General features: G+C 45.5%; 1 protein-coding gene across 8 annotated transcripts in view; it reads right to left on the reverse strand.

The window, feature by feature from the left end:
• Positions 1–2,314: 2,314 nt before the first annotated feature.
• C7H6orf89 (chromosome 7 C6orf89 homolog) overlaps positions 2,315–14,890 on the reverse strand; it is a 29,127-nt gene continuing 16,551 nt past the window's right edge. For all 8 annotated transcript variants that reach the window (XM_061196295.1, XM_061196294.1, XM_061196293.1 and 5 more), the window contains 5 exons: positions 10,905–11,059; positions 10,635–10,774; positions 9,332–9,461; positions 6,335–6,458; positions 2,315–3,463 (listed from right to left, as the gene is read on the reverse strand). In XM_061196295.1, coding sequence (XP_061052278.1) covers positions 3,369–3,463; positions 6,335–6,458; positions 9,332–9,461; positions 10,635–10,774; positions 10,905–11,059 — 644 coding nt within the window. In that variant the 3' untranslated portion in view covers positions 2,315–3,368. The remainder of the gene's footprint in view (positions 3,464–6,334; positions 6,459–9,331; positions 9,462–10,634; positions 10,775–10,904; positions 11,060–14,890) is intronic.

Below are 14,890 nucleotides of genomic sequence, written 5' to 3' on the forward strand. Positions count from 1 at the left end.
TGACCCTGCCCCTAGGTTCTCCTACCTGGCTGGGCACACCTGAGTCAATTAAACCCACAGCTTAATTCCTGGGCACCATACTTGCTGTAGCAGGAAAATAATGTGGAACCATTATTGGTGGAACCAGCCATCCACCGGACAGTAATGAACTGTCCTCAGCCCCAGTTTCTTTACTTGTAAAATGAGGATCTAATACCTGCTTTACAGGACTGACAAAAGATCAGAGATCATGTATATCGAGACACTTTTTTTTTTTTAATTAATTTTTTTTTGTTGTTTTTTGGCTGTGTTGGGTCTTCGTTGCTGCGCGCGGGCTGTCTCTAGTTGTAGCGAGCAGAGGCTACTCTTCTTTGTGGTGCGCGGGCTTCTCATTGCGGTGGCTTCTCCTTGTTGCGGAGCACGGGCTCTAGGCACGTGGGCTCAGTAGTTGTGGCACACGGGCTCAGTAGTTGTGGTGCACGGGCTTAGTTGCTCTGCGGCATGTGGGATCTTCCTGGACCAGGGCTCAAACCCATGTCCCCTGCACTGGCAGGCAGATTCTGTTTTCATAAACCAGTTATTTCACTCTCTCCCTTTCTCAAAGAAATTGAGAGTGGGGAGACGATAAGTTCTACCTCTCTTCATAAGCCAGGACAGGTGTAGTGTCTGTTCAACACCTGACTTCTGGGGACCTCAGGACACCTCGATATAATACTTCAAACTGGTGCCAAAGCAGCCTTTCTCCCCTGAGAGCTGAATTTTGGGGACACGAGCCTCTGCTCTGGGAAATGACAAGAAAGGGAACCGACAAGAAAGGGAACCTAACCCATGTGCGGAGGTCACCGCCATGTGACCTCTTAGTAAACAACTCAAATTCACGAGAGCAAGTCCCTCTGTTTAAAGCAAGCTCTGTGATTTTGCTCTTACTGTGGTGGTAGAGATGGGGAGTTATGTGGTCCCACCAGCCCCCCGACCCTGTTTCCTCCTCTTTATGACCCTTTTCCCACACCGGGAAATGTGGAGGGACTTTTGCTGCTTCAATGGAGGAGCTGAGAGCTAGGTGAGCAGGGGAGATCCTGCGGCACCCTCACACAAAGACTTGGATAACTAGAAAGGAATTGGCCGGCAACCCATTGATCACTGACTGGTCAGTGGTAGATTCTGCTTTTCAGAATTACCTTGAGAAGAAGGTGAATTACTTCTCAGGATCCAGTAATTAAAAGCGGAAAACCTCTTTGGAGAACTTCTCCCCTAACATAAATCTATATTCAATTCTGAACTGGACAGATTTTTAAATGATTTTAAAAAGTCTCTACTTATCTGCTGCCATACCATTCTTTGTTGAACTGTAGACAGCTCAGGGAACCTCCCAGAGGATGCCTCAGAACACCAACACATACAAGGGTTTTTCAGTTTTGAGCTGAAGAGGGTATTTTATGAACATTTAAGGTATAAAGGGCTGGAGTAAAATGGAAAGGGCTGGAGTAAAATGGGAAAGGAACACAGGGTAATTCATGAAAACAGAAATTTCCATCAACAGAACAGTTGCTTTGCTCCTAAGGAACCCTCTCTTCTGTTAACCCAGAGGACCTAAGTTAAGAAAAATGCTGAGAGGCCTCTAAAGAACTTGTTTACGTATAAACCTTCCCCATATGCAGCCGGGGTAAGGACACTGAAAAGGCTGAAAAGCTTGCACAAAGCTGGCCTCCAAATGATCTCTCTGATCTAAAACCTCTTATATTGTAACTGCTTAGCAGCACGAATTTCATATGGACACAAAGTTTTGTTTTTCCTGTATCAATTCACACAAGGCCTGATTCTTTTAAGGAAAAATTCCCTCAGGTACAATTCATCCTAGTTTCACTCAAGCCCGTGGAGGAGGCTCTGAGCTTTTCCCCCCTGAACTCTGTGAACCCTCCTTGTCCTTTACAAGCCCACACACAGGCCACTCAAGCACCTGATGACCCTCACTGCTGCTCGTGAGATGTGTAGAGAAAGAGGGCCTGGGGACAAGGTGCAGGGGTGCCTCCAAGGATGAAGAAAACCCCATAAGGAGTCACACCCACCCTCTTCCCTCACCACTGTCTGCCTCTGGTCTGTAACTCGACACAGACACTTCCAGTATCTGTTTGATTTCTGCAGTTCAGAACCAGGGCTGCAGTGTGGTTCGCTTTTTCTTCAACTCGGCAATGGCATGATCAGAAGCCAGATTTTTAACAGAGTCGATAAAGGAATATAATGGGAAAAAGGAAACAAGAAAAGAGTGTCCTTATTTACACACTTAAGACACACTAAGAGCACTTGGGGAAAACAATGAGCATAGTGAATCATCCAATCAAAAGAACATAATTTTATATTTTCACAAAAAATAAAAACACCTCACCTTGGCTCCCAGTACAGAGAGAAATCATTTCAAGACAGAGGGTCACACAGTCGTACGCCCAGCTGGCCAACACTTTGGGTCTGGAGTTCCTTCCCCAACCACATTACAACATCAGCTTGACACGTCTGTAAAACATCTTTCCTGCAGAATGTTGGACCCTAAAGATCAAACCCGGGGAGGCACCGTCTCCCCCTCCGAAGACATTTGGTAAAAGCAACATAGTTGACAAGAGCAGTGCTGCCTCAGCAGTAAAGGGCGCTGGCCCATCCAAGGGAGGGGGACCAGGAGCCCAACTTCTGAGAAGCCATCCAGATAGGCAAGGGAGAAGGGGAGGGAGGGGAGAGGCATAAGAACTGATAGAATGGAGACAAGTATTACCTTAGGAATTACCATTTCAATTACAATCAGACTCCGACCTGGCATCGCTGATACTCCAAGAGCCATGGACACTGGGAAAGAAGTGCACTTCTTGAGTGCAGTTTGAGTGAACCTTTTTCACTGGTTCTAGATTCCATTCTGCTTGGGAAACTGCAATGACTTCTTTAATCATCCATGGCTTTCCAAAAAAAGTACAGGGTGGTGTGACCAGGAAGAGAGGACAGGCAGGCCCACCTGGTAGAGGATGGCTCTAAAGTCAGGACCTGGTGACTGCCCTCTCGTGGCCAGGGAGCCAGCAGAAGGGATCATGTCATGCAAGTGAGGGAAGGTATCAACCGTGCTCCCTGCCTGAAGGGCAGCCTCAAGGCTTCGGTGCCAAAAGGCCTGGAAGAGGCCAGTCTCTCACAGATGGGTATTGGCAAAGTCCTGGCCAAGCAGCTGGGCTGGAAGAGTTGGGAGGGCTGGGCTCTGGCCTTTGCCTCCAGCACACAACTGGCTCACACACGCATGCACAGGGCAGGTAACTAAGCAACCAACCCCTGGAGAGTGGTTTCATCGTTTTTTGTTTTTATTTTCCCCCTTTCGATCCGGTCTTCAGCTCTCAAACCTGTTCCTTTAGTTCTGTTTCCTACAGTTCTGAGAGGGTGGTTCCATCACAAATGACCAGAGGCTGGACCCCTCTGGCTATAATGTAGACCTTCCAGTGGGTGGCGCCAGCATAGCCTTGCAGGGAGACACGAACAAGGAAAGCATGTGAATGTCAGGCCTACCCGTGGGCACGAACAAGGCAGGTCTGCTAGAGCTGCCCTCAGATTCACCTACAGACTCAGAGGCAATGCTTGCTCTGGAGGTCTTTTAGCTCTTCCTGGCATAAGTATCCCCAGTTATTATCAGTCCTCTCTGTAACCTGACATCCAATGGGAGCCACTATGAACCAAAGTGCTTCATCACCAGCCCTCACCTGGGTAATTGTGAATCACCATTCAGCAGGTTTACAAAAGCAGGATGCTCTAGATAAGGCTGATATGGGACATCAATTCTCAGGTCTCATTTTTTTCAGCAAGAAGATAGGATGGGTTCTGAGGGGCACCAGGACACCCTATCCAATTCTCCTGAGGTTATACATAATATGGTCTCATTACAGAACATCCAGATTAACCCAAACCAGTATTTCCTAAATTGTATTCTGCAGACAGTAGCATCCCATAAAACAGTCCAAGGAAAAAGGGTTCCCTGGTCAAGTAAGTTTGAAAAACACTGGATTTCTCCAAGGCTTTTCAGAGCCTTTTGTACACTAATGTATACTATGTTTCGACAAGACAGGCATTTCCCAAAGTCAATGACTCAAGAGCCCTATTTGCCAAGGGTCTTTCCAAGGGGCTCCTGTTAGCCCCCTAGGGTCATGAGTGATCTGAAGAATCGATTAGGAAACACTGACCCATATCATTTGAGCGATAGGAATAGGCTAGGAAGGTAAAGTTAAACAATTTTAACACTTCAATAACTTCCTGATGGAAAAATTTCTAGAGAATGATATATACTACCCATCTTTAGACTGAGAGCGCTGAACGGATGTGCCCTCTACTTGGTGACTCCAGAAGGGTTACTACCAGCCGTGACTGTACCATCATGGCAGGTGTGTGGGCTCACCAGCATCAGCCTCTGATGCCTGACACCCACGTCATTCTTGAAAACTCCGCCCGTCACAGGTTTTCTGGTGATCCCCTTCCCCTCAGCTTTCACAGGATAATGCTTATTTTGTCAGAAAACACAGAACCTGCTTGTCACAGTGCTATTCTTAAGGGTCTCTTAGGTGCAGGAGCTGCCACCTGTCCTACAGCCACTAAATTAGTCTCCTCCACTGTCAGGGTCTGCTTTCCTGCCCTCATTTTTCACTGTGGCAGCTGCGGCCACTGCTTCTATTTCTGCCACTGCTTCAAGTGCCCACCGTCCTCCTCCGCCCTCTCCACCTCCACTCTTCTCCTGACTTGCCCGCTTCCCCTTGCTCTGGTCGGTCTCCATCAGTTCTCGACGTTCCTGTCATGTGCTGGCCTTCATGGACACTGCCGACCACACGGCTCCTTCCCCTCTGGTCAGCAATCTGCCGGTCACAGCACGACAAGCATCAGGCTCTGGATTTTAAGCTGTTCTGGACCAGCCGCAGCAGCCTTTGAGGCGTAAAGCTTCTTTGATCACTGCCACTCACCCATCTTTTTTTCTTTTTCCCTAATTATATAATTGGCATTCTGGATGCTTCTGGGAGCCGAAAACATGGAATTTGGATAACTAAAGTGTCTCTGTAGTTGTCTGAACTGTCAGGCGTTTGTAGAACGTAAGACAGAAACTTTTTCAAGCACAACTACACACTCCAAACCCAGAATGCCATACAGACTTGTGCAGCGTCACTCCACTAAAGGAAGATGGTTTCGGAATAATTTCCACATAAGAATCCTCTTTTCTGCAGTAATTCTCAAGGGCCAGGGCAGCTGTGCTCCATTATCGGTTAATGCTTAATTTGTGCATTATTTTTATTTTTTCATTTTTAAATTGAAATAAAAGTTATGTAACTTGGTTGGGTTAAAGTTTGGCAGTTCGCAGTCTGCATCCGACCTCCAAATGAGGTGAGAGGTTTCTAGGGATTGGGGTTTTCCAAATAGATAAAGTTAAAAGAAATCAACTGGAAAACCAGTCTGGTCTCTGCCAGGAACACCAGGGCTCCACTAGGTTTTGTGAGGCAAGAAAAACAAGGAGGGCGATGGTGATGCTTGCTGATTTATGTGCTTCTGCCAAGAAAATTCCACTGTCAAACTGACAGCAGTTGATTCAAGGCTGTTCCTTTGGAACGGATTTTTAGAATATCAGGTGCAGAACAAGTCACAGTGGGAAATCATGGAGCCAAGGGTGAGTGATGACTGTGAGGCTGTGACCTGGCTGTGGGACCCACACGGAAGGTAGTATTTCCTTGGGTGGCTGCTGCCCTTACATACTGCCTGCATTGTTTTATTAGCAAAATGGGCACAGAAAGGGTTTCCTCAAATCTGAACTGTACCTCCTCTGGCCTGACTCAGTGAAAGGAGTCACTTAACACTGATGCTTTGCCTAACTGATGGTGGGGCCTTGAGGTGGTCACCTCTCCTCTCTGGATCTCAATCTCCTTATCTGTAAAATAAAGGATCACTCTAAATACTCCCCATAATAATTCTTTCTAAATTGAAATCTCTAAAGCCAATGGAGGGAATTCCCTGGCAGTCCAGTGGTTAGGACTCCATGCTCTCACTGCTGAGGAACTGGGTTCGATCCCTGGTCGGGGAACTAAAATCCCACAAGCCACGTGGTGTGGCCAAAATAAAAAATAAATAAAGCCAATGGGCACATACATTCTAAATGCGCATATAAGACATTTCTCTCTGCTACATTTTCTCATTACTTCTCATTACATCTAAGCATAAATATTGACCTTTTTAATAAAAGAATGCTATTTTTGACTCTACTTAATGAATCTTTGTGAAGGCAATATTTAATTTTTAGAATGTTTTTTGAGTTAAAAAGTAAAAAGACCCTCCAGTGACCTTGCCCGCCGGGGGCTCCACCTACCAATATCCCCTGGCTCTAGTGGCATCGCCATGGACTGGCAATGTCTTCGGCACTGGAAGGGAGGGATGAGTTGCAACATGGCCTCGCCACTGCCAGTGGTAAACAGGTCATGCATCCTATGCATCTGGAGGAAAAGACATGGGGGAAGAAAAGGAAGGAAAGGAAAACAAAATAAAACCCCGGAGCATGGGACAGTAATACACAAAAACTCTTACACATATGGCTCTGAGCTTCCTCGCAGCCTAAGCAAAGAGGAAAACAGTACCAAGAACGCAATTCACAGTTACGTCCAAAAGACAATAACAAACTAGTTTCTCCTAAGTATGGCATCTCCTGGTACTGAGACCAGGGTAAGATTTCTTCTATGGTTTTTCCTAAAGAGACATCGTGTAGGTTTTGTGGGCAGCATCCTCAATGACAGACCTGTAGCAGAAACGGCACGAGCTTCATAATTCACAACTATTTCTAGCCACAGTTTCAAAGTAGGTCAAAGGCAAAATATCTAATTGTATTTTAACAAAAGTCTAGCAGAGGCCAACACGTGGTGATCTAAATAGGCAATCTTCTGAGGGTCTGGTTTGACCCAGATAGATAGTTTGCATATCCTTTGGACAATGGTCCATGGAACATTATCACTTACTGTTAGGCTTCTGACAGCAGCAAGTTCAAGTTTATACTTTTTGGCAAGACTCAAGTGAGCAGATATATGATGCTACTGATTAAAAACTAATGACAGTAAGATCAGCCTCTGATTTTGAAAGCTAAGGAGATAACCAGGATATACACCTACACAGGTAACTACTGCACTGCTGAGGGCATAATACTGCTACCAACAGGCATTAAGTGCAACCTGCTGTGTACCAGGTAGAGCTGTGAACCCTGGGGCTGGGGAGGGGCAGGGAGTAGAGATAAAGGGAGAAGTTGGTCTTGCTCAGGCTTCTCTTCCTGTCTAGATGGTGAGAGAAAACCCCTAGGGTCTCCCCTTCCCTCCCCTCTTCCCCCTCCTCCCAGCCCCTGCCCCCTAGGGAAACTCTTTATATGCCCTTATAAAGCAGGGGTAAGAAGTCTGACTCCCTGGGCCACGTCCTGGTTTTTCCTTCACCGCTTGGGTCCTCTAGAGCCTTGGGATGTGGCCCTATCTTCTCCTGCTCCCTAACCCTGGTCTCTCGGTTGCTCCCACAGGCCCTGGCCATGACTCTGTGTCCGTGGAAATGCTAGAGCCATTTCAACTGCTGCTGTAGTGACAGAAGGAGGACTAGTGTCTTGAGCTGGCCTGTGACTGACTGGTAGTAACATTGGCAGAAGCCCTGACATATGCAGTCTTGAAAAAGTTCCAGAAGACAAAAATAAGCGGATGTATCTCTGTTTCATATAGGCCTGAGAGGGGGTGGGACCATGTTCCTCCACATTCAGGATGAGGAGAAACTGACAACACGATAGAGTGGGCCAGCCCTAGGCAACACCGTGGGGTGGGTAAAGTGGGCCTTGGAGCCCCTCACCTCTTCCCCCAGGGCCTCTCAACAATCAGCCCCCACTGCTTATCTTCTATCCCAAGGCTGCCTCTTGGATTCTGGGCCCACAGACATGTGACTTTACCGGGTCCAGGCACAGGGATGTGGACCAAGGGCGGAGTAACAAGGCTGTGGAGGAAGGACAGCCTGGGCCAGGGTGGGGAACAGATGCTCTAAGAAATCAGACTCTCAGGATTTTTGCCTATTTGGGCCGCTCCCCTTCCCAAAACATACTTGAGAACTGCAACAAGATGACTCTGACAGGCGTCTGTGTAACTGTGTATTTACCCCTTTGGCTGGGCTCCTTGGTGTCCCTGTTAAGCAGACTGGTGAAATTAACTTAAGATTCAAGTGGGAAAACCCAAGATAAAGATCAAGGCCCTCACCCAGAATTATATCATAATTATGAAGATGAAATCATACTAGGGCCCCGAGTTCTAGCCGAAGACAGCAGGATAAACTTCTTTAAAATCTGAGGCAACAGCCCAGCACCTCCACCCTACAGCTGGCAGACAGAAGTTCTTACTTCTAGATGAAATGATTGTTTTTAAAGGCTTTGAAATTCCTTTAACACGATTCAGCAAACTGGAGCCAAACAATAGTGTCAGGAGGTGAAAGACACAACCCAGAGTTGGTAGGGGTCACAGCTCAGCAAATTTAATTTTTTAATAAAGGAAAATTCATCCTTTTAATTATTCCAAACCAATCCAGGCTCAAAAACCTTCTTCAGGAATTAGACTCAAAAAAAGAGCAATTCAGAGAAAAGTAAACAGACACAAACACAGAACAGCTCTGCCCAGTCCACTGGCCCCAGAGACGGTAAATGTGGGCTCTGGGTACTTGGCCACGGACTGAGGTGAGAACCACTGCCACACGCACTGGGCTGCCTGCCTCAGGCACAGGCTTGTCAACCCTTTTGTTCCCAAACCTCTCCATGCTCCCAAGCTTTTCGCTTTCCCGGTTCTCTATCTGAAGTTTCTCATTTGTTTTTTTCTGGGGAAAGCCAACCTGGGAGTGGAGGGTGAGGAGAGACCTCTTATTAACTTGCTGTGTCCTTGGGCAAATGATTGAATCTCTCTGGGGCTCAGTTTCCTTCTCTATAAAATGAGTAAGCTGGACTATTCATTTACATACTATTCATTCATAGTCTGCCTGCTTTCTACTTGGAGGTAGGGAAGTCAGACTAACGGGATGCTCAGGACCCTTCAAGTTTTAGGATTTTACTTCCTTTAATATAGAAAAGTAACTTGCCCCCAGGTGTTAAGGGCAGGAAATACATCTGCAAGGTCACTAGACTTTCTGTAAGCATGTCTTCAGTAAAAAGTCAGGTCTGTTGGCAAGCAGCAGGAGGAGAGAACTTTAGATTATGTGGGTGACCCCTCAATTCACCCCCTAAGTTGACATGCAGGGAAGGCTTTGATTATGACATCAGCCCAGGTACCAAATGAGAAAAATTCTAAAGCCAAGTCCTCTCAAAATTTCCTACCTTACTCCCCACAATAGGTTCTGGTTGAAGAAGGAAGCACTTTTTCAAGGAGGCTTCTTTTGGAAACGGCAGGTAGGTGAACACAGGAAAAAGCTCACGTAAAAGGTGTGATCTGTTCAGAGGTCTTCTCCTGTAAAATGTGTAAAAGAGAAAAATGTAGTTAAACTGGGCAAGCCAGCCTAACTCTGTGACTAACAGAGAGCTCGGCAAGGGTGGGAAAACTGTGGGCGGTGGGTGAAGAGGGAAAAATGTCAGGACAGTATCTGAAGTATTAGGTCCATGAAGAACAGTCATGCCAAATCAATTAATAGTAAAACGTACACACACACACACAAACTCTACTGCCATGATCTGTCTGTGTGGGTGGGGTGTTTATAAAATCCAGCTAAAACAACATATAGAGGGAGAAGAGAAACACTCCATTCATTCTCTCTTGGCAAAGGGACTGAAGTAACAGCAGACAGGGCAAGAGAGAAGAAGGGAGGAGGAGGAGGCAAAAATCAAGAACCTTCTGAGGTGGAGCAGCATGAAGTAGGAAGCCTGTATCAGCTTGTTACACCGAGTATTTGATCATGTAAATAAACGACAAATTTAAAGAAAGGCAGAAGCACAGAAATCATCCGACAAAAGGCCTGAAAAAGCAGTTTTAATTCTCTTTGGAATGGTTCTAGAAGTAAACTGGCCTTCCTTTTCTTTCTAGAAAGCAACTTTCACCTGAAGAAACAGACCATGTCTTCTATAGGACACAGCAAGGAACAAGGAGATAGACCTGGGTTTCAATCCTGGCTGGGTGACCTTAAGCAAGGTACTTAACCTCTCTGATTCCCACTTTTCTGATCTGAAAAACGACAGTGATAATTCCTACTTCCCAGAGCTATTATGAGCATCACCAATGAGTAACAGACACTAAGCACCAAGGCACACAGCCTGGCTGCCAAGAAATAACTTTCCCTTTTATTCTTTGTGCTCTCTCTGCAGTCCTCAATGCTCAGGACCCACTCAGCATAAACACAAATGCTAAACACATACTTAGAAGTAAATTATGAGTCTATCAGGCAATCTCGGTGTCCACCACAGTGGTGCCCCTCTTGACACACCTCTTTGGACTCACCCACTTTCTCTCTCATCAAGTTTGCAACAGTGCACTCCTGAGTATCATTTGACTAGAAGGGTGTATTGTAAAGTGCTTGCACAGTGCTGGGCATAGCAGCATCTTGGCAGCAATTATCCATAGTACCGTTTTGACATTTGGTCTGCCCCCTCTCTGCACACATGCACGCTGAGCGGCCCTTTCCACACTCACCATGGGTAAGGAAACGGGAACCACCGTTCAGGAAAGCAGCGCCACCACTTGGTGAAAAACCCTTCGGTGAAGCCTTCTGTCACCTCAGGGTACTGGCACAAAAAACGCTGAAGCCCCTCTGATGACAGGGGTTGTCCGGTCTTGGCAAGGCAGAAAACAAAAGTGCAACAAGACAACACGGAATTACTAATCACGAATGTCACAGCGCTTGATGTTTCCTAGCCATTAAATGGGTAGTCGATCAGTGGGAGAATCTGCCTTCTTGCTCACCTTGATCACCAGAGGATGGAGTCTCTCAAATTTCCCTGGGGTATCTTCCAGGAGCATCACCTTGAGGGGTAATTTCTGGGCACAGCCGGTGCAGTTGGCAGGGATGGGGTCTGACTCATTCTGCTCACAGTCATTTGTCCACCAGGGGTCAAAGTCTGCGAGAGGAAGGGATATGGAGAAAGCAGACAGAGCAGGTAAATCTAGTCACCACAGCAATGGAAGCAGAAAGACATAAGAATAATTTTAAAAGCTAACAGTGATAAGCGCATGTGACCTCTGAAAAGGTACATATCAAATACATTAACCCCAGAGAAGGGAACAGAGGGCTTAGGGGATAGAGGTGGAAAGGAGAGGTACTTTTCTCTGTATACTCTTCTAGGCTTTGTGGAAAATATTTTTTTAACACATACAAGTATCTCCTAAGTCAAATCAACAACTGAAGTCGAACAGTTTGAGGAGCTATATTCGGAGACATGGGGTTGGAAATGCAGTTCTTCCACTGTTTTCTAACCTGCAACCCATAGGTCTGACCTGGCTACAGCACATGGGGGAGGGGCAGGCAGGAAGGGTGGTCCCATCGTCAGTGATGAGCCCCTCTGCATGCATGTCTTCTGACACCCTAGGCCCTGGGTTCACAAGTACAAGTGGAGGCCAGGATGGCTCTGGGAAGGAAAACTGAGAAAAGGGCACAGACAGAAGGGATGGAAAGGAGAGACAGGACTTTTTAGGGGCCCATCTTTGGAATAGAGTGAACTGCATCTGCCCGTTAGCACTCTGTCCGAGCTCAGGGTGGGTAGGGGCTACTAACCATGGTTTCTAGCCCCAAGGACTGCAGGTTGGTCAGAACTAGAAGAATGCCCCACCCAGACCCTGATGTGAGAGCTTGCTGGCTCCCCACACCTTTCTCTGGTCCTTCTCTGAGGGGTTGGCTCTGTTTCTATGCAGCTCTTCTCGGTTTCTCTGCGTTCCTTCCCTCTGAGACTATTCTGTTCATAGTATTATTACATTATTTCTTGTTTGCTTTCTGTTCCATTCTGGGTTTCACCTGTGTTCTCTGAAATAGATGTTTCTTTCTTTCTTTCTTTTTTTTTTAAGATGACTTTTCCCCCAATATTTTATTATGAAAGATTTCCAGAATACAGTAAAGTTGAAAGAATTTTACAGTAGATATCAGTATATCCACTACCTAGGTTCCACCATTAACATTTTACTGTGCTAGTTTTATCATATATCTATCACTGTTACTTTATTGCTTACAGAAGGGATTTAGAGAGACAAGTAGTAGCTTTCCAACCAACAACTTCCCGTTCTGAGTCATACATAAAAGTTAAAGTATAGTAGACAGTACTGTATTGGTCAAGAAAGAGTTGTAACTGTTCACATGTGTTTCAAACAAGTGGGGCTTTTCAAATACCTCAACTAACAAATCACCATCTCCCTTTAGTTCATTTAAATGTTCCTATTTTTACTCATTTGATTAGTAGTAAAAGAACTGAGGTATTTAATGTTAAATTGCTTTATATTAAATCATTACATATAACTGAGTTTGTGATTGACTTTATTCACAACTAATCCTAAGGGACCAGATACAACACAACCATATAGCACTTTAATTTTAGTATTTGAAGCATACATGCTGGGAGGCTAATGTAACATAGCAGGTCTTTTGAGTGGCCATTGTTGACTGCCCAGAATCCCAACATCTCAGTTTTGTTGAATCTGCTATAGTTAATAGAGAACATTTCATGTAAAAAAATATGCTAGAGAATTGAGATAGATGTTTCTGATAAACTCTAATTTGAATCCAAAATGTTTCACCAGATGGTTTCTGATTAAAACCCAATGGAGGGGCTTCCCTGGTGGCGGTGGTTGAGAGTCTGCCTGCCAATGCAGGGGACACGGGTTCGAGCCCTGGTCTGGGAGGATCCCACATGCCGCGGAGCAACTAGACCCGTGAGCCACAACTGCTGGGCCTGCGTGTCTGGAGCCTGTGCTCCGCAACAAGAGAGGCCGCGACAGTGAGAGGCCCGCGCACCGCAATGAGGAGTGATTCCCACTCGCCGCAACTAGAGAAAGCCCTCGCACAGAAACGAAGACCCAACACAGCCAAAAATAATAAATAAAAAACAAAACAAAACAAAACAAAAAACCCAATGGAAACCCAATCAGGAGAGAGCCTACAACAAAAGACAACAACCAAATGTGGCCGAAATGAAGTCAGTTCTTTAAACCAATAAACACACGTGGAAACCGACTCTTAACCACAAAACATTTTCTGTAGTCAGCAGAAGGCAGCAGTCATGCAGTATAAGAAATCCTCATCGGGGGAGGGCTGTGTTTGTTCTCAGCACGTCTCCTGAGCATCCTCCATCTCCTGCAGACAGAACCTGTGTTTCCCTGAGGCAGCTGCCACCCACTGTTCTCATCCAGGGGACTACGCACACCTTGGCACACACAGTGTTCACCGTGAGCCTCCAGGGGCAGCAGAAAACCCTTTCGTGGAACCTGTTTCAGTAGCACACTGAGGCTGCAGTTACGCTTTTTTTTTCCAGTGGCATACTCAGGCTGCAATTAAATTTTTTTTTTCCCTTCTGGAATATTTTCAAATGTTCCTTATTAGAGGTCAAATATGATGAATTCTTGCCAAAATACAAGAACTCCGGGTAATGGACATACAATGAGGCATAAATAATCATAACAACATGTTACAATTATACAGCATTTCCGTTTCCAAAGTACTTGTGAGGGAGGGGGTAGGAAGGGGAAAGAAAACTAACGTGCTCAGCGCCAAGCCCAATACGAGTCATTTTTGCAGGTAATATATCGTTTACTCTTTACCACATAATTACTGAGGAGGCATTGCTATTCTCATTTTACAGATGAGCAAACTGAGACTGAGAGGCAAGAGGAATTACCGAGGCACCTGGGTGCGGTGGGAAGAGCACAGAGGATGCGGTGGGGCGGGGATAAGAGGACAGAGGCTGCTGAGGAAGATGTGATGAGGACTTCTAGGGCTTCCTTCTAGGAAGGTTATTCTGGATTGTGACTAGGGTGTCCTGGAAGAGAGAGGCTAGGAAGAGGAAGACCCGGTTATACTTTGTTTTTGTCCTTTTTTGGGGGAGGGAGGGGTTGTACTGTGATGAGAGGTGAAATACGAGAGTCTTTTTTTTTTTTTTAATTTTTTTTTTGGCCGCAATGTGCAGCATGTGGGATCTTAGTTCCCCAACCAGGGATCGAACCCACACGCCCCTGCACTGGAAGCACGGAGTCTTAACCACTGGACCGCCAGGGAAGTCCCTATAACGAGAGTCTTAACTGAGGCAGTGGGCTTGGGAAGAAAGGGGTGATTCCAGAGGCAGTGATGACACAATCTATGGCTCTAAGCAGCACTATGGAGAATGTCTGTGCAGGCTGAGATGGTGCAAGAGCTCCTCATCTAAGGGAGACACTGGAGAGCTGCATATATTTATCATCACATTTTTCTGTAGTAATGCGTCATATTCCAAATGAATCAATTAATTATGACAATCTTCCCGGGAGATAAGAGTAAAGTGTCAGGAGAAATTCTTCTAATTTATACAAAGGTGCTTCACGGGCTAATAGCAGGCAGTTCTGAACCTAAGGGTATCAAGAGATTATTTTAACTGTAACTTATTTTAGTTTTATTCTGAGGTTTAGATATTCTTGGGATTAACAGGTAGAGATATGTGAAAAGCAGGTGGAGGAAGAAAACCCAAAGAAAATCAAGAAAGGAAAAGAAAACAATAACAGATAATTTAACAAGGTGGCAGAACACAAGATAGAGATCTCTAGACATGTAAACATCAATAGTGTTCTGACACTGCTGACCATAATCATTTAAAAATGGAAATGGAAAATGATCTCATTCATAAAAACAGGCAATAAATTTAACAAGAAAGGTAAAACTATAAAATTTTACTGAAGGATATAAAATAAGACCTAAATAAACATATCATACCATGATC

This window comes from Eubalaena glacialis, chromosome 7 (assembly GCF_028564815.1).
Source record: "Eubalaena glacialis isolate mEubGla1 chromosome 7, mEubGla1.1.hap2.+ XY, whole genome shotgun sequence".
NCBI classification, from domain to species: domain Eukaryota; kingdom Metazoa; phylum Chordata; class Mammalia; order Artiodactyla; family Balaenidae; genus Eubalaena; species Eubalaena glacialis.